This window comes from Cavia porcellus, unplaced genomic scaffold, assembly GCF_034190915.1.
Source record: "Cavia porcellus strain 051 isolate PalLab524CR breed Dunkin Hartley unplaced genomic scaffold, mCavPor4.1 scaffold_23, whole genome shotgun sequence".
Classification (NCBI taxonomy): Eukaryota; Metazoa; Chordata; class Mammalia; order Rodentia; family Caviidae; genus Cavia; species Cavia porcellus.
The window spans coordinates 14509166-14532820 of record NW_026947506.1 but is presented as its reverse complement, the minus strand read 5'-3'; the positions used below and the strand labels follow the sequence as shown (position 1 = coordinate 14532820).

The 23655-nt window shown below is 36.3% G+C and overlaps 1 protein-coding gene across 2 annotated transcripts in view; it reads right to left on the bottom strand.

Annotated features, from left to right (window-relative positions):
• LOC100724248 (zinc finger protein 345-like) overlaps positions 1–18843 on the bottom strand; it is a 65027-nt gene extending 46184 nt beyond the window's left edge. For both annotated transcript variants that reach the window (XM_063233837.1, XM_063233836.1), the window contains exon 1: positions 18707–18843. In XM_063233837.1, coding sequence (XP_063089907.1) covers positions 18707–18709 — 3 coding nt within the window. In that variant the 5' untranslated portion in view covers positions 18710–18843. The remainder of the gene's footprint in view (positions 1–18706) is intronic.
• Between the last annotated feature and the right edge of the window lie 4812 nt (positions 18844–23655).

Here is a 23655-nt window from a genome sequence, read left to right as displayed (position 1 = left end):
AGATATACAAGAAATCAAAAATTCCATTCAAATTTGAAAAGATTGCCACAATGAAAGTGAAGGTAGAATTTCAGACTATGAAGACAAGATTGCAGCTAGTGAACAGGAAAGCAAAGATCTTTTAAAAATAACAAGGAATTGGTTTTGAGTGACAGCTTTGTTTTGCCATATTTGACTTTATTCTCTTCAAAAAAAAGTAATAAGAACTAAGGAGTAATAAAATGCAAAATGTGTAAATTTTGTTGTAAAAAAGACAGGGAAAAAAGTGCTCTAAAGGATACAACTGTAAGTGTGTTTAGGGTTGTTAAATAGCTGATCATATTAATGTTTTTGGTTGGATCATTGAACACAACTGTTTGCAGTCTCTCTGTTTGAATGTCCACTTTGTATGCTTTGATACTGTGACTAGAACAACTATCTCTAAGATGATAATGTGTAATCTATTAACTGGTGATTTCTTACTGGTTTTTTTTTTTTTTTGGTAGTTCTGTATTACTTGTACCCTTACACTGCTTTGTTTTGTTTTGTTTTTTCTCTTTTCCCTTTAAAATAAAATTTAAAAAAATACCAAGGAATCAGGAAATAACAATTCAACAGCTGCAAGATGATGCAAACAAAAACAACATAAGATTGACTGAGATAAATGAAAAAGAAGGGGACAACATATAAATGTCAAGAGTATATTTAGAGAAATAATAACTGAAAATTTCCCAAACATGAGAATGGAAACTGACATCAGGATCAGTGAAGCATACAGAACTCCAAAGAGTCCTAACCAAAATAAAACTACACCCAGACATATAATAATCAACATTCAGAAATCCATCATAAGAATAGAATATTAAAAGCTGTCAGAAACAAAAATACAGATCACCTATAAAGGAAAACCTATCATAATCACAGCAGACTTCTCAGCACAAATAATAAAGTCAAAAAGAGGATGGAGTGAAGTATTTTAGATCCTAAAGGAAAACGATTTCCAACTTAGACTGATGTATTCTGCAAAAGTGTCCTTCAAAATCGATGGAGAAAAAAGATACTTCCATTAAAAGAACAGCTGAATAACATCATGATCACCAAGCCAACCCTGCAAAGAATACTGAAACACAGTATAGTTACACTTAGGAAAAAACCATTAAGCAACAGAGACAATTAAAAAGAATGGAAAGATAAAGATTTAACAGCAGAAAGATAATATGTCAACAATAAAACCGTATATAGCAGTTATAACCATTAATGTAAATGGACTCAATGCACCAACTAAAAGAAACAGACTGACAGACTGGATCAAGAAACAACATCCAAGCATATGTTGTCTATAAGAAACCCATCTAACCCAAAAGGATATTCACAGACTGAAAATCAAAAGATGGAAAACAGTACTTCATGCCACAGAAACCCAACAAAAAGTGAGGGTGGCCATTCTGCTTGCAAACAATATGAACTTCAAACCAAGAATTATCAAAAAAGATAAAGAAGGTCATTACATACTGGTTAGGGAAAAACTTTAACAGAATGGGATAACAATCTTAAATATATATACACCAAATTCCAGAGCATCCAGTTGTACAAAGCAAGCATTAATAGAAATGAAAAATCGAATAACCAGTAACACAATTAAACTTAACAACTTAAAACACCACTGACACAAGAAACATAACAAACAGACAGAAAATCAGCAAAGAAATAACAGAACTGAATCACACCTGTGAACAAATGGACTTGATAGACATGAACACAGTGTTCCATCCAAAAACATCAGAATACACATTCTTCTCGGCAGTACATGGGACCTTCTCTAAAATTCACCATATACCAGCCCACAGAACATATTTAAGTAAATGCAAAAGAGTTGAAATTATCCCAGCACATTATGGGATTATAGCACAATGAAACTAGAAGTTAGTGATAAAAGATACTGCAAAAATCCCACAAACACATGGAAACAATAACACACTCTTGAGTGATCAATGGGTCACAGGGGAAATTAAAGAGGAAATTAAACAATACCTACAAGTAAACAAAAATATAAATACAACTTACTGGAATCTGTGGGATGCAATGAAAGCAATCCTCAAAGGAAAGTTATTGCACTGACTTCTCACATCAGGAAAACAGAATGAATACAAATAAATTACCTGATGCCACACCTCAAACCTCAAGAAATAAAGAGGAAGTCAAACCCAAAGCCAAAAGAAGGGAGGAAACTATAAAAATCAAAGCACAAATTAATTCAATAGAGAATAGGGAAACAATAAAAAAAAAATCAATGAACCAAAGATTTGGTTCTTTAAAAGAATAAAGGAAATTGATAAGCCCCTAGCCAACCTTATTAAAAAGGGAAGAAAAAGGTCAAATTCCTGCAACAAGGAAGGAAAAAGGCAAAATCACTATGGACTGTGTAGAAATACAAAAGATCATCAACCCCTAAATCAAAAACCTCTACTCTCATAAGTTTGATAACACAAAAGAAATAGACAGATTCCTAGAAACATATGAAGCACCAAAGCTTTGTCAAGAAGATTAAAACTGCTGAATAACCCAATTTCTATTAATGCAATTGAAAATGTAATTAAGTCTTTACCTAAAAAGAAGAGCCTAGGCTCAGATGGATTCACTGCAGAATTTTGTTAGAAATACAAAGACTTAATGCCGAGACTCCTCAAACTCTTCAATGAAACTGAAAGTGAAGCAATCCTTCCTAAGTCATTCCTGGAAGCAAATATTACTCTAGTATCAAAACCTGAGAAAGAATCAACTAAAAAAGAGAACTACACACCAGTCTCCCTAATGAACACAGATTAAAAAATCCTCAATAAAATATTGGCAAATACCATGCAGCAAACCATCAAGTAGATTATACACCATGACCAAGTGGGATTCATCCCAGGCATGCAGGGATAGTTCAACATATGTAAATCAATAAATGTAATCCACCACATCAATAAAGCAAAAAGAATCACATGATCATTTCTATAGATGCAGAAAAAGCTTTTGATAAGGTCCACTGTTCGTTCAAGATAAGAACTTTACAGAAAATTGGAATAGATGGTATTTACCTCAATATGACAAGGCCATCTATGACAAACCAACAGCCAGTATCATACTAAATGGCCAAAAATTGAAGGCCTTTACCTTAAAATCAGGCAAAAGACAAGGATGTCCTTTATCATTGCTGCTGTTTAATATAGTACTTGAAATACTAGCCAGAGCAATAAGACAAGAGAGAGAGATAAAATGACAAAAATTGGAAAAGAAGTTAAATTATCATCATTATGTGGATGACATGTTACTCTACAGAGAGCACCTCTAAAACTCCACTGAAACACTCCTAGATATAATAAACAAATTCAGCAATGTAGCTGGATACAAAATCAATAGGCAAAAATCAGTAGCATTCCTGTACACTGACAACAAAAATCACAGAGAGAGAAATAAGAGAAGCCACACACTTCACACTAGCAAACAAAAAAAAATGAAATACTTAGGAATTATTCTCACAAAAGGCATGAAAGATCTATCTAGGGAAAATTATAATACAGTGAAGAAAGAAATTGAAGAGGATCTCAGAAAAAGGAAAGGCATCCCTGCTCATGGATAGGAAGAATAAATATTGTGAAAATGGCCATTCTCCCAAAATTCTTACACAAATTCAATGCAATCCCAATAAAAATACCATCAACATACCTCAGAAATCTAGAGAAATCGCTCCTAAAATTCAACTGGAGTGAGAAGAGACCTAAAATAACAAAGACAGTTGTAAGCAGCAAAGGCAAGGTAGGAGGCATCAAAATCCCTGACTTGAAGTTATACTACAAAGCAACTGTAGTAAAATTCACATGGTACTGGAATCAAAACAGAGCTAAAGATCAATAGAATAGATTAGAAGATACAACCCCAACTACAAACACATTCAATCACACTATCTTTCATAAAGGGGCCAAAGATGTTCGCTGGAAGAAAGACAGTCTCTTTAATAAATGGTGTTGGAAAAACTGGCTCGTCATGAGCTGAAAACTAAAACTAGACCCATGACTATTACCATGTACTAAATTAAAGTCTAAATGGATCAAAGATCTGAATATTAAAACAGCAACACTAAATCTATTGGAAGCCTCATTAGGTAAAATCCTTGAAGACCTAGGGGAAAGTAGAGAATTCACAAACAGGATCAAACTGCATGGGAAATGATTCCTAGAATCAATAAATGGGATCACATCTTATTAAACAGTTTTGTATGTCAAAAGAATTCTTCAGTATAGTGAAAAGAAAACCCGCAAACTGGGAAAAATCTTAGTGAACTGTCCCTTAGACAAAGGACTTCTGTCTAAAACATATAAAGAATTTAAAAAATAAGACCCTCAAAATACAAAGATAAAATCCAAAAGTGGGCATCTGAGATGAACACACAGTTCTCAAATGAAGAAATTAAATGGCAAATAAATAAATGAAAAAATGTTCATCATCATTACTCATTAGAGGAATGCAAACTAAAACCACACTGAGATTCCATTTCACTCTTGAAAGAATGGCCAGGACTAAGAAAATTACCAACCATGAATGCTGGAGAGGCTGAAAGGAAAAAGGATCTCTCCTGTACTGTTGGTGGAAGTGTAGATTAGTGCATCCATTGTGGAGGTCAGTCTGGATATTTCTCAAAAAGCTGGGATTGGAAGTCCTATTTGTTTCAGTTATTCCACTTCCAGGCATATTCTCAGAAGAACTGAAAACATCATACTACAGTGATATATGTACACCCATGTTTATAGCAGCACAACCTATAATAGCCAGGTCTTGGAAACAACCTATGTGTCCATCAACTGAGGAATAGATAAAAAGATGTGCTATTTTTATAAAGTAGAGTACTACTCAATAATAAAGAATGATCACATTGAGATATTTATAAGTAAATGGACACAGCTTGAAACCATACTCAAAAGTGAAATAAATCAAACTCATATGTATAAATACCAAATACTTTCCCTAGTGTAAGAAATGATAAGAATACATAAAAGTACATGGTAAACATGATTCCCCATCATGTTTCTTTGAAGCCTTATAAAGTTTTTGTTCATTAGTTGGAATGATTTCACTCTGATTTGTTTAATTTTATTGTCTGTGATTGTATGAACAGCTATTTTGAAGAAAACAAGACATTATAATAACTAGGGATGATTCATTTTCATCTTGTATTATTTGTGAATCACATGATCCTTTATACAGAAGACTCAAAAATGCCACTATAACTGTTGCAAATAATCAGAGAATTTTGCACTGTAGTTGGATATAAAAACAACCCTCAAAGTCAGTAGTCTTCCTGTACATGAATAAAAAAACCTACTGAGTGAGAAAATAGGCAAATAAAACTTTTTATTATATTACTTAAATGACACACCTAGAAATCCATCCAATGATTTCATAAGGACATAAGAGATCTCTACACTAAAAACTCTTGTACTTTGAAAAAGAATGTTTAAAAGGATATCAGAAAATTAATAGATATCCCTTGATCTTGGACAGGAAGAACCAATATAGAGAAAGTGGCCAGAGTTCAAAAACTGTTAAACAGATATAATGCAATTTTGAATAAAAATTCAACCACATACATCAAAGAATTAGACAAAACTATTCTTTAATTTACTTGAAGCCAAAGAAACATAAAAAAGCAAATGCATTTCTTGATAGCAAAGGCAAGGCAGCGGGCATCAAATTGAAATTATATTATAAAGGTACTGTAATTAACAACAGCATGGCACTAACAAAAAACAGACACCTGCGGATCAATGGAACATATGACAAGATGCTAAAACAACAGCCATCATACTCAGTCACTTTATCTTTGACAAAGTTTCCAAATATATTTACTGGAAAGAAATGCTCGTTGGCAATTATTGCTGGAAAACTGAGCTTGGCACATTCAATGACTAATTTGGATTCATATGTCACATCACACAATACCCTAAATTTGAGAAGGATTAAAGATCCAAATATTGAAACAGAAACATTGAATCTGCTGGAATATACAATCAGTAAAATTCTTGAAGACAATGGTGTAGACAAAACTTTAAGAATAACGCTGATTGCACAAGAACTATCACAAAGAGTCAACAACTGGGATTTTATTTTATTAATGAGATTTTCACACCAAGAGAAACAATCAGTGGAGAGTATCAAAAGAAAACCTAGAATCTTGGAAAACATATTCTCTGGCACTTCCTTAGACAAAGGATTACTAGTGAGAATATACAAAGAACTCAAAAGTCAGGCCTCTCATATTTAGCAATCCAATCCATTAAAAGAGCATCTGAGAAGAATGTACAATTCACAGAAGAATAAATACAAAGAGCAAACAATTACATTTGGCAAAGAATCTCTAGCTTTTCAAAAGATATGAATTAAAACAACCAAGAGATACTATCTCAGACCAGAAAAATTGATTATTATATAGTATTCAGTTAACTATAAAAATTGGAAGGGCTATGGGGTAAAAGGTATCCTTCTTTGGTAGAAGTATAGACTGGTGCAACTTTTGTGGAAATCAGAGTGGACATTAAAAAAAAAAAAACTAGTATCAATGGTCCCATTTCACCCAGTTATTCCTCTTCTGGGCATTTTCCCAGAAAAATTAATAACATTATACATAATGAAATGTAGGCACTCATGTTCTCAGTAGCACAGTTTGCAATAGTAGAATTTGAAAATAAGCCAAATGTCCATCAACTAAAGAATGGATAAATAAGATTGTTTTCTAACAATGGAATATTATAAGCCATAAAATGGTGAACTGCAACTTTTTATAAATGAAGTGCATGCAACTCTAGTTCACAGTTATAAGTGAAAGAAAGCTTTCTTATATCCCTTTTATTGATATGTAATCAATGTTCTTTTTATGGGGATCAGTCTGAAGGTGTGTTTTGAGTTGTTTCTTTCAGCCTTAGAGACACACAGGTCCATCCCATTATATATTTCTTCATGAGCCATTAGCAGGAAGTAAAAAGGACATCATTTGAAGTTCAAAGGGGTGTTCTTCAAGTTGTGAAGTGCACCTCGCTGGACCATGGGTGGCTTGGGGGTCTGTCTCTGAATCCCAATGTTTAAGATGGGTTGTGGAAAACTGTGGCCATTTTGAAGGTGAATATTTGAGAATCAGAAAGGGAGGATTATTCTTTGGAGCTCACAGAGGGCTATGCACAAGTTAGATGGTGGAAAGGCAAGGGATCTGAATGGCAACATGACTTTCATGTACTACTTCAGCTTAATTTGTTTTGTAATATGAAGGCAAAATGGATAAAAATACCATGTGTGAAGATTTTTGAGGCCCTATGTGAAGACACAATATTACAGAAATCTTGCACGATAAGTTGTGCCATGTACCAATGGTGTCACATAGAACAGCCAAACCCTAATGGATTCATAGATTAATTTCAGACTTTGGTTATAACATGTGTTCTGGCTTGACCAGATCTTCATGTACCATTTTCCAATTGCTGCTGCCCTAAATAGAAGGCCCAGATATGAGGCACAGCACACACTATGACCACCAAACTGCGTGTGTGAAGTAATATCAGGGACATGGGTAAAGTTGCAGTATCTGATATGAACTGTGACTGACAATGTCTCACTAGAGATGATGGCCAAAAAAAAAAAAAACACAAGGAAATGATTATTCATTTAATTGATGCAAGCAGAAGGCATATGAGTAGATCAGTCAGTAATGAAAAGATAAGAGAAATTGCCTAGGACAAGTAAGAAATTTATTCATTAATTCTAGGGTGCTTAACTGAGGCCCTCCACAGATATAGTAATGTGAAGACCAACTCACAACTGAAAGATGATTTATTAACAACAAATTACATTGTCCAGTATGTCTCAGATATTCACAGCCATCTTCAAGGTTTTGTCACCTCTTAGGGCTCTCAATCAGCAATACTCCATATTTTAAGGCCATTCTCCAGCCAGCTCTCCTGTCAACATGGGTGGCTTTGGTTTATTTTAAAGGATACCAGGATTTTCAGATCATATAGGCATTAGAAATGTCTTTGCAGATAATACCACCAAGGAGACAGCTAATCTCTCCTACCACACTACAAAAAGTAAACCCTTTGCTCTTCCCTGCTTCACTCCTGGCTACTTGCCCTCTGATAATCAACTATACTAAAACAACCTTACAAAGTACAAGTGATTTCCAAGCTCACGAAAAATCCCTCTTCCTGACCTCACACACCACTCTATCTCTTCATCTCTCCATGAGATTTTTCATTATCATAAAATGAAATCATAGGCAGTCTCCCTGCCTATGTCCAAAAGTTTGTATACCACAGAACAGGTTACCCATACCTTACTCAACTGGCCTAATCACATTCTGGCTAAGGTGTGTTGGAACTTGTTCTCCACATATGCAATCAATTGTGGAACCACATCTATTTTGCCCCAGGTATGAGCTAGCAGAAATTTCAGCATCACCACACTCAAACAGAGTCTTCATTTACATGTAGTAACTAGCCTTTGGCAAATGTAGCTCTCTTTTTCTCTTTGTGATTTCCACTCTTTGATGCTGTTCGAAGACATAACGCATCAGCCTGAAAAGTCTACTTTTACAAACTTATTTGTCATGTGTCACTCGTATAAGATTCAAATACGACTGATATGGCTGAATAACCAATAGCTTTGATCTAACTTTTCATGATCCCCTTTTATAAAGTGCAATGTCTTTCAGGTATCTGTTTGGACACCTTGCCTCCACCAGTGCAACTGTATGCTAATCTTGTTAGTCTACATTGGTCTTGTTAATAATTGAACAACTTAAAAATCATCATTAAATCAGTTCTTTTTCTTCTCAGCCACCAACCCCACCCCCCCAGACTGTCACTGCTTCACTGCTTAACAAACATTCTGGTTTAGACAATGGCTGTCAATGCCACTATGCAGCTATGCATCAAGGAAGGTCTGCATTCAGACTCCTACCAACTCTCACTGCCTCCTTGTGCTCACTTTCAATCATTTCTCTGAGTAGCTGGTAGGTATCAAAATGTTTCCCCATTGGAAAAAAATCACAGCTGCTCCTCAGATTTCTCTGACCAGAAGGCATTTTCAACCACTTACAGCTGCTATATTGTCAGGTAAATTAAACATCTGGTACAATTAATAAAGGAGATTTAAATAGCTTTTTGGAATTCATAATCATTTTTGTCCACTCACTCAAGGCATCTTCTTCCTCTGTGGCATCTCTGTCTCTCTGTGCCTTTCCACCAACCTGACATGGACATCTGCACAGTTATATGATTCATCACATATAGACATAGGCCTTGGGAGCCAGAGCTTGCCTAGTAAAGGGAAAGCCCAAGTTCAACAGCGCAACATGATTTAGTTAAACTCTTTTCTTTATGGCCTGAAAATCACTGCTGCAATGGGAACAGGAATAGCTGAACTGGCAACCTTTCTCTTACCTATCATTCCTTATTTGAAGATCTCTCTTAGGAACTTAAAGAGATCCCCCAAACCACTGTGGACCAACAATCACAAATTGCTTCATTAGAATCAGTGATTGTCCAAAACCAAAAAACTTAGACCTCTTAATGGTGATAAAAGGTGGTTTAGGTATCATTCAAGAAAAGGTTATTGTTTTTACACAAACCAATCAGCTATAGTACAAGATACAATTCAAAGACTTAGTGGAAAGTTCTTAGAAATTAGACAATATGTGCCTGCCTCCTGCACTAATGTCTGGGGATGGACCTTATGGCTCCTTCCTCAGCAGGACTGTTGGTCTGTATAATCCTCCTTCTCGTCTCTGGCTACTGTGTTTCCAGAGACTTGTCACAATTCATAGAACACCAAAACAGACAATCACTAGCTGGCAGCTTTTTCTCTTCCCCTCTATCCAGTATGAAATTGTTCTCCAAGGCTCTCCTTCCCACTGGGATGCCCACTCAGCCCATGTACCCTGAGGAAGTGGCCATGAGAATCAGCATCCATCTCTCCTTTACCTCTTTTTCCTTTTTGTTTATAATAACAAAAAGGCAGGAATATGCAGCTCCATTTGGAAGTGACTGTCTTAGTAGCCAACTTATCTGCCAGCAGAGGCACTGTTCTCATCTCAGAATCTGCATTTTCAGCAAACACAGGATAATGAAATCCATGAGATGGAATGCAAGCATCTGGATATCTGAAGACATCCAAGCACTCACACAAGATGCCTCAGGACTTTGCCCACTGAGGGATGAAACAGTCAGAGAGTTTTGCCCACTGACATTTACTAAGCTCTTTCCACTGAATGACCCTTACCTTCTTTTAAGCCCTGTTAAAAAGATCCATTTATCTTTGTTCCCTCCAGTTGACATTTTTTACCCTCTGTATACCTGTGCCCAGGTCTCAAACCATATGCTTACTTACTTTCACACACCCTGTTGAGTGATCACTGCTTTGTGTTGATCCTACACTTTAAACATTATCTGGTAAAAAACAAAACAAAACATGGATTTAAGTGCCTGAGTTCCCAATATTCATTTTAAACTACACTGAGTCACTTGGGATACATGACATTAAACTCACACATGATGGTTCTATGGAATTAGGGAGCAGTATTCTTCATTTTTCTATTTTTCTATGATTCTCCTTTGCTTTGTGACCTAACCCCACATTACCATGAAAACACAATCTCTGTTTTTATTGCTATCAGTAAATTAGGGCACAAATCATTAAAGTGACAAAGTTTTGGGTTGCTGAGTATGCAATGCAGGAAGACAACTGCTAACTTGGCAAAAGCGCCACACTGAACTCAGCTCACCTGTGATGTTAAAACTTTCTTTAAAGTCTCACTCCACTTTTATATGGATAACAATGTGAGGAAATACTAGAAACTTAACAATTTGACATGAGTGTAAAAAGACAGAGGTCTGACATGAGTTGTGGATGGGAGACCCTGCACTGTAGACATTTCTGAATCTCAGAGCCTCTAAGTCTGCTGTTGCTGAAAGGAAGTAGACCAGGGATATGGCACAACACAAATACACCAAACTCCTACAGACACCAGAGTCAGTCACTACAGCTACTCTCTCCAGACTGGCATAGATGTGGCTGTGCCTGGTGCCATCCAAGACAGCATAATATTTTGGTAGTGATACTACTTGGGACACGATGCATGAAACTCTGAACACTGATTTAGAAATGAGAAAAGTGAACAGAAGCATGAAAGACAAGGAGAACCTCAGAGTCTGTACCTAGGAAAGGAGGCTGTATTTCCCTATGGCTACTTCTAGGTGCTTCCTATCAGACCTCATCTCAATTCCATACAGTCCTCTCCTTCTGTCACACAACATCACCTCTGCAGGACCATGGTGCATTGAGTCCTCTCCAACCACGCAACAGTTTGCAGAAGTCAAAGAAAGCAGTAGGTGGGGATCTGGGTTGACTCTGAGCAATGTGCTAAAGATGCAGTCCTTTGTGTGAAGATAGCAGGAAGAAACTTTCTACTTTGGTCTACATGATTGGGCATTTAATGCAGCCTGACTATTGCTGATTCATGTTTGCTCTATTGCTCTCCCTCAGAGAGAAGAGTGACAGGAGATACAAACCACTACTTGAAAGACAGAGGCCTGAATATATGATTGTAGTCAACAGATTTCTTTTCCACTATGTGCACCTTGCCTCCCCTGGAAGGTAACTCTGGGCTTTGATCCGGGCTTTTCAGATCTGCCCCTATTTTCTTAATGGATTCTGTGGGTTCTTTGTGCAAATGAGTTGCACAAAGCTCCAAAAGTTCTAGTGTCAATGTCCTAGCAAACACTCAATCTTCTAATGTTAGAAACCATGCTGAGTCCTGGTCAGGCCAGAACATAATGGAATATAGGGAGGGCAGGCAGTTTGAAAAGCTAGTATTTGGGAATTAGGCAAGCTCCATTATCAAGATTTTCACTCTTCATTTTAAACCAGGAGATGAATTTGTACCCCTCCAAAAGAAACACAATTATTTCATAAAGAATAACTTAAAGTATAGTAGTATTCTGCAAAAGTGCAAAGAGGAAAGCCACACATTGCAACTCACTTAAGACAAGTTTCTTACATCATTCAGAGTCATAAAGAGCCCTGAAATTGAAAGATAAGCATATGGCCAGACATGGGGGCAGACTAGATGCTACCATAGAACCCCATATTTCATCAAATTGGTCACTATCCAATGATGAAATGGGACACATAAAAACTTGAGACTGTAAGCTCTGAATGCTAGTAGTTTTCTCTTCACAGACTGTCTGCTCTTCAACACAAATATTCCTGAAGGAAAAATAATGTGGAGTTGTGTGATACTCTCCACTTAAATTTATTGGGTCAAAAAATACAGAGGATATTTGTAAAGCCCACTTCTAAATGTCTGGTTGAGTCATGCTAGTGTGACTTCAAAAATCAAACCTATCCCTTTGATGTTCCTGCTCTACACTCCCCAATTCCTGCTTCTCATAATGTAGACATTCCTTTCCTTGTATTTATCATGTTTCTACATTAGAAAAAAATGTATGTCAATGCTTTTTCAGAAAAAAACTCTAACATCCCATAATGCACCAACATGATGGAACATCATGACAGGTTTATCTGCATGTACATAATAATTCATATGCAGAATCTTCTATCTGGAAGTCATTTTTCTAGGTCACTTTTTCATCTGCATCATAAACACACATTTCAGGTCTCATTTGAACAGTGCCACTTACACACATTAAATGTTACTGAAAACCTAAAGACACTTGTCTTAATTTATCACATTTTACTGCTGTCTTCAATGTAAGAGAATTTCTCAATCTGAGCTCTGAGAAACTGAAGGCTGAGAAGAACTCTGTTGTTAGTCATTGTTCTCTTCAGGCAGGTACAATTATTTCCATATCAAATGAGCACAAAGCCCACAATGATAAAGAAAACTGATGAAATAGAAATGGGAAAGTTGCTATGGAACATGAAAAAAGTAGCTAGAAACTAATCACTACAACAGAAGTGTGCAATTTTTTGTAGAAGTGCTTGAGATACACAAAGGAATTCCCCAGGTAATGTTAAATGAAACACTAATAGCAGTAAAATCAGTTTGAAACAAAGGCATGTGGGACTCCTGAACAGGGAGAGTACCCATCATTAAATGCTGTCTGAATGTCAACCACGATGGGACAGAAAGTCTCTGAGAAATTTAATTCATTTTTGCCTATATGAGCCCTGTAAAATATTTCAGCAACATTTAGAGGTTGATGGGAGATTCTAGATGGAATAAGCAGTAATTTTACTTCAAGTCTTATAAATTTCAGATACTTCTATACTACTCTGCTAGTGAATTTTGGTGAAACAGTGTCTCGTATATATTGTGACAGAAGCAAAAACCTGTCAAAGACTCAAGAGTGAGCTGCAAACTGTTGGTTAATAAAACCCAAAATTGTCTCTATGAGCTCACACATTATTGATAATCCAGATAAAGCCAGATCACAAAAGTTTGTTTCAGGTTCTGATACGGATTTCAGGAGGTATTAGATCATATCATTGTGGCTCCTAGTATAACTAATTCTTTTCCTCTATGAAAACCAGAGCATAATGATTTGTTAGTGATGGAGAATTTCAACAATTTTCTAAATCAATTTCTTTTTGTTTCTCATAGGCTTCACTATGTGAAAAGTAAGTGATAACATTAGGCTGGGGAAAAAACTTGATCAGGTCTCAAGAGAGACACAACATTTCTTTTTCCAGCACAGTATAGGTTTATTCTTTGGAAACATTGATCCAAATAAAGACCTAGTATCATCTTATATCAAACAGTAGTTATTTGGCCAACCTTAAACAACTGTAGAAAAACTTGAGGCTCATTAACAGGAAATGATCAGACACAAGAGACAATACAGTTCCCACATTCTCTTGGACAGCACCTCTGATTGGAAAGAACTATGCGTGCTTTTTTTTTTTGGTTCCATGCCATAATGTCCTCATCTATAGGCATTAACATCAATCATGAGACACTCTGTGCATTTGGATAGTCACATATATGCTAAGCATCACTTTTGACATGATAAAATATTCAGAACATGAACACATCAAGGATGTCAAAGTATCTGTCAAGAGAAACCATTTTTCTCTCCATGACTGTGCATTTCCACTAATCTGCATACAACACTGAAACATTTATTTACTGTGATACTACCTCAGAAAGGTTTCATGGGTTACAGAAATAAGCTAGATAGTTGTCTTACTGGTCATCAGTATTTGATCTTCAGGACCCAGTGAAACAGCTCAGTGGCACAGTGCCTACTAGCAAGTGCAGGGTACAGAATACCATTCCAGATACAAAAACAAAAACAGAAAAATTTGATTCTCTTGGATCAGCTAGCTGAATGGTGGATTACAGATTTCTAACACTATGCCTGGATAATCAAGGGTATTTTAAAGGAAATAAGAATTATAAAAGAATTATCATGTCATAATTTTAGAAAGTAGATAAATACAAATATACAGAATTAAAAATATGAAAATAGAATAGGCAGATGAGGGGGTTAAAAATAAACTATCAAACAACTCAAGTGACAGTCAAAATTTTTTTTCTTATAAATGGATCTTTCAGTATGTTTTCAAATGACTCACTGAAACTTTTGGGAAACTCATAAAGACATCATCTGTGCATGTACTGATTCCACAGGATGAACATATTTGTTTTGTGCAGCAAAAATAGAGAAATAAAAACATTGCAAAGAAAAGTTATAGACTCATCTGGCCATAGTCTGAAATACAGTCTTCATAATACAATAATGGGTAAGAAATCTCTGCAGTTTACATCACCAGGTTGATGCAATCTTTACCTAAATCCAGATGACGTATTTATAACTACAGTCAAATATATGGCCATAGAGTTTCAAAGCCAGTAAAGATCATTACTTAGCAAAATCTCATTTTTGCATGTACCTGACTGGTAGCATGGTTCCCTAGCCTGATATCCCTGAGCTCAGCCTAAGCACCAAACACAACAAAAATGTGACAATATGATAATTAAGTTTTTGTTCATGTTTTCAATTTATCAAAGAACACTTTTCTTGGATTTTCAATTTATCAAAGCATAGATAATACCACTTTTGTGTTTAACATAAGAGAAAACTCCATATGCCATTAAAAACTAAGACAAAGGGGGCTGGGGATTTAGCTCAGCAGCAGCATAAGCACCTGCCTTGCAAGCAGGCAGTTGTGAGTTCGATCCCCGGTACTGATAAAAAGGAAAAAGACCAAAAACAAAAAACAACAACAACAACAACAAAAAAAAAACCTAAGACAAAGACAATGAAAATGAAAGTGATAAAATTTAAATTGTACCAATGATAACAAACAAAGATTGAAAAAGGGAGGAAAAAAAGACAGGGACACCTATGTGGCCAAAGACAAGATTAACTGGAAAATGATGTTTTTAATAGTTCTATTGCTCATTAAAACCAAGTCAATATAATAAAGCTACATTATGTCTAACAAGAATAGAAACTGTAAATAGCTCTCAAGGTCAGCACACACAAAATTTACAGAGAAAGCTGAATATGTACTACAAAATAATTTGTAGAGGAAATGGCAAAAATGAATACCTGAGACTGGAAACATAGAGAAAAACTATAGAGAAACAATTAACTTTCATTATGAATCCAGGAAACTCATCAAATTTGAAAAGATCCAGTGTGGACTGTTTGAAGAAACACAAAGTAAAGCCCACTGGCTGTGGAAAGTATGAATAGTGCATAGTAAGATTTTAAGCAATACAAACTCTATGCATCAGCAAGGAGGCTTCTGAGTATTCAAGATATTTTCTCAAATCTTGCTCCCAGAGAAGCAAGTCAGAGCATGTTCTTTGTGGCATCTATAACAATGACAGCAGTGGAGAAGCCTGCTCTGCCCTAACAAAGGCAAGTAAGATGCATAAAATGCTATGGAGACAAACAGTGGAGTCTCTGTGATGAATTACACCTACACACAGCAGTGAAAAAGTAGTATTGAAACAATTACAATACAGGATGAAGAATCTAAAACATTCCATTCTGAGCAGTAAAATATATACATGAGATTGGAGTACAGCTCTGTGATAGAGTACATGTAGAGGGCTTATTCATATCCACGGCCTACAGCCAGTGCAAAAATGTACATGAAGCCATGGGGTATGATCAAATCACGATGGTAAGTTGCACAACATGGAAAGGAAATTCTTCTGTAGCAGGTTCCTTAAGCACAGTACTAGTGATATTTAGGCACAAGATTTCTTTCTAAAAGTTCTGTTTCATGTCTTGTGTGACATTATTCAACATCTTTGGCTGCCACTCCTAAGATGCTTCTAAATCTTCCTCATGACCTATGTCATGATTAAAAGTAAAAAAGCTGAGACATATTTATAGCTTTTCTCATGTGCAGAATTAGCACTGACAAAAATGACGGACAGCAGATGCAGTGGACACAGCTCCTGAAGGACCAGGTACAAGAATGAGCAAAGACCCAAGAGCTACCACATTTCTACCTCTGCACCTCAAACATAGGCTCAAAGACTCTGTCCAAAGTACTCTCTGCTTGTTCTTGCACACCCTCCTCATGTCCTTATCACCTGCACTACATTTCAAATGTCACTAGTGTGAAAATATACAATGGCCTCCACTGTTTGATGCTTCATGATGACATACACAGGAACCTTCAGAGAGACTAAATGCTGCCTTGAACTGAAGCAGAAGCTGTATCTCAGCTGTATCACATGCTGTTCTTCATTGCTGTCCTCCATGAGCAAGCATTGCATTATACATCACTAGTGCACAAAAACAATAAAATTGAAAAGTAAAGTAAGCTTTGCATTAGATAATCTTGCTGTATTTTTCAGAAAATTTTTTTCTGGGCCTAGAGAAAGTTAAACAAGTTGCTAACTATTGGACATAAACCCCAGAATTCATATTTTGTATTGAAAGAGGGTCATTCTCAATTTTTCAGGTCATTTGTAACTTTTGTCACAATCCCCAAGTGACTGAGAGTAAAGGTGTGAACTATCATACATCACTTATGTTTACATTGCCCAAGCATTCAAACCTTGGTACATCTTGGTGTAAAAAAGCATCTCAAACTGAAACTGGCTTAGTGACACATACATATTATGCCTGCATTAAAAGAGTTACAAACACTATTAAAAATTCACACCACAGAGGGCAACTTAGTAACACATGATCTCCAAAATTTTTAGAAAATTAAAAACTTAGACAAAATTCCACAGATTAGTCCCTAAATAAACAAACATAAAAAAACCAAGTATGCTGACCATGGTGGTGTATAGCTGTAGTGCAAGCTCTATGCAGGCTCAGGGAAAAAGATTGTTGTGAATTTGAAGCCAGCCTTCACAAAAGAGGAGGTCCAATCTTAAAAAAAATTAATAGATTGATTATCAAGAATACTTGTAAATCTTCAGTACACTGGAGAGATAGCCCCTGGCATTCCACTTCAGCTATGGTGTTTACATAAAATTTAAACCTATAACAGGGCCAGTTTCCTAATTTTGGATTTTGCCTCAAAAACGATTCCATAAACTGACCAGTAGTAGTAGAAGGCATACTTCTCTATTATTAAATTTCCTTCCTGTCTTCAAGCCTGTGAGCTTTACTCACCACACAGAACAAGCAAGCACACAAATGTGCCTTCATACTTACCCAAAGAACAACCTAAATTGCAGAAATCTTTTATATGGTAAACACTATTATTTGCTATACAAAAACTCTTTATATCTAAATATTGATATGCAGCACATCTTTCATTTCAGGCTTCTACCCTACTCCAGTACTCCTTTGAAAGTCTAACTAAAGCAGCATTTTTGTATTTAAAGAAAAGTAACAATCAGGCCAACAACTATAGCCCTTAGAACGGAGAAGCCACCAGGGCTCTATTCTGCTTGTATGTATATTACATAAATATGTCCATGTATATCCCCCAATACAAGATGTCTCTCAATGTAGGTTTAATAAGCAGCCTCTTTGGGAAATTGTTTCTGGTAGCTGTACTTTCCCCTTTCCTTGCTAAGACTTTGACACTCACTACATCTTCCTTAGTGTTCTAACTCTGTGGCAGAATGCATTTAAACTAATTGTGAGTGGAAGTGTCAACTACATTATCAAAAATTAAAATTTCTTTGCCATTGCTCTATACAGGACTCCTGAGTTCACTGGGTGTTTGGCAGGTGCTCCTCCACTGTGGCATATCACCACCCTTTCATGAATTCTCAGGACCTTTTTAAATACCTAATGTGCCTAGAAATGTAGAAAGATAGTAGAAGTTGAGATCATTACAAAGATTTAAAGCAAATGTTTGAGGAGGAATTGTGTGTATGAGACCCTGCATCACAGACATTTGAAGCATTAAGACCCTCCATCTCTTCTGCAGGCAGGTATGAAACCAGGGGGAAAAGGACAGATTTGGACTCAAGATTACAACAGGATCTCACATTACATCAGGATCTGGAGCTAACGTGGGGGACCCCAGAAACCACAATTACGGTGTTTTGTTTTGTTTTGTTTTGTTTTGTTTTGTTTTTCCCATGTTGTACCGGGCTTCAAACTCAGGATTGTCGCGCTTTTTCAGTCAGGCTCTGTGCCGCCGAGCTATTTCCAAATCTCTAACCAACCACAGTTTGGACCAATTCTAATTGGACCTCTTTCAGATTCTGTCCTACTTCATAGTTCCCATCCCAAAACGTTACCATTGCGCAGCTTGAGGGTCTCCTAGAGTCTTTCCTATACAGGCTGTAGCTTGTAGAAGTCACAGAAAGCAGCTCATCCAGCTAGGATCCTCTCCACAATGTGCTAGGGGCTGGCATTTTGGTGCCATGACACCGGAAGAGCCTGCCCCCGTTGCTGTCTCTGATTGGACAGTTTATACAGTTTTCTCCATTTTCATTGATTGACGCATTCTATTGAGTGCTCTCCGAGCCAACTGGAAAACAGAAACAAATCTTTACCTGCAAGAGTGGAACTTGGGTGCAACACTGTAATACCAGAGACTTTTGGACCGAGTTCTCTTACGAAACGTTAATCTCATCTCACCTGCCTAATAACACTTGCATTTAAAGACTTTACCCTACAATATGTAACTTAGAGACCAGCGATTTCTTGCCGTTTGTTTTTCAGTAGTTTTGTATTATTTCTACCCTTTTTTTTATCTCCATGTATTTTTTTTTGTTTCCTTTTCTTTAAATAAAAAAAAAAAAAAGACGTTACCCTGAGGTCTCAGAGTTGACACTATTTTCTAAGAGGACTCAGTGGAGACTCTTTTTGAACATTTCTAAACACAAAAATGTGTTTAGAAGATGGTGATATGCGGGAATGAAACGCCCAACTGATAGAGTTTTCCGCACGAGGAAAGAGAATAAAGAATATAAAGAAACAGTAGCCTTTATTTTAAGGACGAGGAAGAGCACCCCACAACCAAAGACAGCTGAACTTCTTCTGTTCAGGACGTGGGGTATGGGGGACATACATATAACATCTGACCAGGGTTTGCACTTAGGGCAGGAACTGATGATGCGCAAGCAGCTGGTTGGGACTTTTTTCGCCCCGTTGGAAGAAGGAAAAAGACGTTGTCATAGGGGCAGAGGCAAGTGACCTCAAGGTAAACATCCCCTGGTGCCGCCGCCCACTGGGGTAATATTGTATCTAGGGCTAAATCCTTTCACTAACCTACTTCATGACAAATATGAGTTCACGTTCTCTAAAATTGAAGAATAAATTTTAAGAACAATGGAGGTTAATAGTGAAATATATTTCATTATGACTAAATAAATAAAGAAAGCTTTCTATGAGATAGAGAAGGGGTCCTGAGCAGATTGCCAAAATCTGTCTTTTCTAGAGACTACCCTTTTTTGATACTGTTAATCAAGTTCACAACCTCACTCTTGTCAGATAAGCATTTATGCCACTGAGCTAAATACCCAGCATCTTCTATAGGCTCTCATAAAATGAAGTCCTGAGGTTAAATAGTTCCAAAGTGGGGGAAAAAGGGAACTCACAAGGTGGGCAGAAGGCAGAACAAAATTTTGGTCAACCAACATTAGTGGCTCAGGTAAAACTGATTAAATGAGGAAAAAACGGGGGAGTGACTAACATAGTAAGTAAACACAGCAGTGGCTCTTCTTGTATGAGTCAGAGTACTGTCACCTGTCTTCCTCAGAGTCATAAAGAGCTATTTGGATTGTTGATCCTTAGGATGTGGTTGTGTTGTATGAGCCTTTTAACTTGAAGTCTGGAGCAAAGTGGGAGGTGATTGTCTCTACCAAGGCTGCAAGGTATCTGAACTTCCATTCCTTCTCCTATGAGGGATCAACCCTGTTTGACTACCTATTAAGTAGTCTAGTCAAGAAGCAATTCCTTTATGTCAGAAAATAACCTGACTACAGGCCAACCCAGGACACAGTCAGTAAAGGAGACCTCGTTGTTTGAGAGATCAATATTTGGCAATGACATAACTGGCTTTGATCTGAAGATTTTCACACGATTTCTTTCCATCTATTAATTTTCAGCTAAGAAAATGAGTATCAGCCCTATAAAAGGAAAAAAAAAGCATTCAGAATAAATCAAAGAAATATTCTGCAAAAGAGCAAATATGAAAAGAACAAACATTTGACCTCTTCCACACAAATTTGCTGCTCATTGAAAGTCAATCCAACCAGACCAGACTTTTCAACATAAGCATACTGCCAAGCCTGAGGGTCAGAAGTGCAGCCCAACTTCTCATCCACTGAACTATTTCCTTGTGATGAGCAGGAAATCATAAGGGCTTCCCACTGTAATTTTTCTGTTCTCACAAATTGAAATATTACCCCTTTCAAGACATTAATCTTCCTAGAAAGAACATATTGGCTCATGCCATGTAATATATTTGTTTTGTTTTGTTTTGTTTGTCTTTTTCGTTTTTATCAGTACCAGGGATCGAACTCACGACTGCCTGCTTGCAAGGCAGGCGCTTATGCCGCTGAGCTAAATCCCCAGCCCCTCATGCCATGTAATATATTTGTTAACACAATTAGCTTAAGAGATGCATAAGATATTAAAAGAGCATAATTCTAGGTATGTCTGGTGGGTTTCCTATGACCCACTAAATCTGGTCCCTGGATCCTTTCTCTTTGGCTCCTTCTGTAGTTTCGTGCCTGGATGTCATAAAGCAGTTACCAGTGTTTTTACTTCTATTTGTCAAGATGTTTCTACATTGGAAACAACCAAAAGCAAACTACAACCTGAAACAATGAGACAAAGTGAGCCGACATTTCTTAAATTCTGTGTCTCAGGTAGTTCATCCCTGTAGCTAAGTAACTCAATACATAAATAACAGAAAAACCTAATAAAATTCGGTTAGGTGTCTCTCCTAAGTAATCTTCCAAATACATCAATTGCTTTAATCATATAATTGATTGAATAATGTCTTCTAATGTATCATATATATATATATATATAAGAAGGAAGTCACTGGAGGTGTGCTCTACCAAAGAGGATACCATTCATAATGCTGTGTGTATTACTGATTCCTGGTTGTGAGGATTTGACCAGGTGTTGTTTTTTTTTTTTTTTTTTTGCATGCTTTTCTGTAATTCCAATTTTGGGTAACCCAACTTTAATTCCAAATATTTGTAATCATTTCAATCTTTCTTTTTTTTCTGATTTCTTTTTGATATTTGGAACAGGACACAGAAACCATTAGCTCTCCCTGTATCCTACTTTGTAGATTCTTCTGCACAATATTCAGGAATACAAAAAACTATTGCAAAACGTTCAAATTTACAATTATACTTCTACATAGAATTATAGAAGATGGACTAAATACACAATGAATTAATAACTTTTGGATGTGATGATTTATGTTATAATATCAGTTCTTCATACTACATCTTTAGTATGGCAGCAACTTGAAGAAACAAGACATCATGGTAGCCACTGTTAATTTTCCAGCCGTGTAGTTTTGAAGGCCTGTACTGGTATGAGTTTTCTATTTTGATCACTTATATACTATTCTGTTTTATTTGAATAAATTTTGTGTGAAAATATAGACAACTATTTCAAAAATGAGAAATTATGATAGCCACTGTTGATCTCCTATTGTCTTGCTTTGAATTCTTGCATCACATGCATTGTATTCTCCTGATCTGCTTTGTTCTCTGCTATTATGTCTTGTTTTGCCCTCTTTAAAGTAAAAAAAAAATGTATCTTCAATATAATTGTATTTCTGATATCAGAGAAAGCATAGAGAATTGGACAAAGATTCTCCTAAATTTCTAGGGATAAACAGAGGTTAATACTGTAGTACAGAAATTTTGGATAAAAGAAGAAAAGAGAGGATGCATTCCCTTTGCCTAATTCCTTGGCCCCACTTAAAATCAATTATTTAAATGGTAACCTGGAGCAACAGGCACATATATCAAACTGACAACAAGAACTGAGAAATACTTCTGCTGGATTCAAAACCAAGGCTTGATAAGACTGCCAGCATAAATGCAAAGAAAGTGGCCTTAGAGCCATTTTGAAAAAACAGCTACTTATTTTTAGACCAATTACATCTCATTTCTAATGAGCACACAAGGAAATGTTCAGTGCAAACAGATTCAGCACAAAATATGAAGTACATATCTGCTAGCTGTACAAAATATATGGTAGAAACAACTTGCTAATCTAGGATTAAGCAAAATTTCAAATATAAGATTGCAAATCTACAAAAGATAAAGAGATTTTAAATATATATGTGTGTGTATGTGTGTGCATATATATGTATATATACACATTCACATAGGCTTATACACAGCAAACAAAATAATGATTTAAATTTGCTTCAGTTGGAAAAGTATCATTGAGTAATGATGGAATATATAGAGCAAGCCAAAAAAATCAATTATATCAAAATAAAAACCTTCAGCACAAAAATAAACATAAGATATAAGCAAATTACTTAGGAATGTTCACATATGAAAATAACAGGTAAAGTTAAGGAAGACAGGCAAGTGAAAATGAGCAATGGAATTTAACTTTCTCTTTATAGAGTTCGTCAGATTAGAAAATGGCCAGTGTACGTAGCCTAGAAGTAGATAATATCACACACAACTAAGAGGTTGGAAGGTGTGAATGAAGAATAGCATGGTGAGTGCAGTACCACACACCTGTAATCTGAGCTGTTGAGAATGGTAGGTCATGAGGATTACATGTCTCAGCACTGTCTAACCAAAGTAGTGACACCTTGTTTTTGAAAAAATTAAACACATATTTTTTAAGTGTTCAATTGCATACAATGTCTGTAGACCTGTAAAATACCACAAATGTCTATAATATTTTCTCAAATCCTCTACATCACCCAAAACAAGATGTCTGCAGAATTTATTTGAGTGAGAGAATTGGAAAAGGCTGCTTTCCCATTGCAGGAGAAAATACATATTAAGTGTTTTGAAGGCAAGTAGTGATCCTGGCAGGAGTGAGGTGTGCATACAGTAGTACACATACAGAGGTAAGTGATGCTATGTAAATTGAGATGAGCATGCTACTACTTCAATTTTGGTAGATGAAAAATTTGAGGTGATTTCTGAGTAAAACTCATGTATAGTGCTGTGAATATTCTATGTTCAGTAGGCAAGATGATAAACATGTACATTAGACAATGGCCTATAATCTGATAATG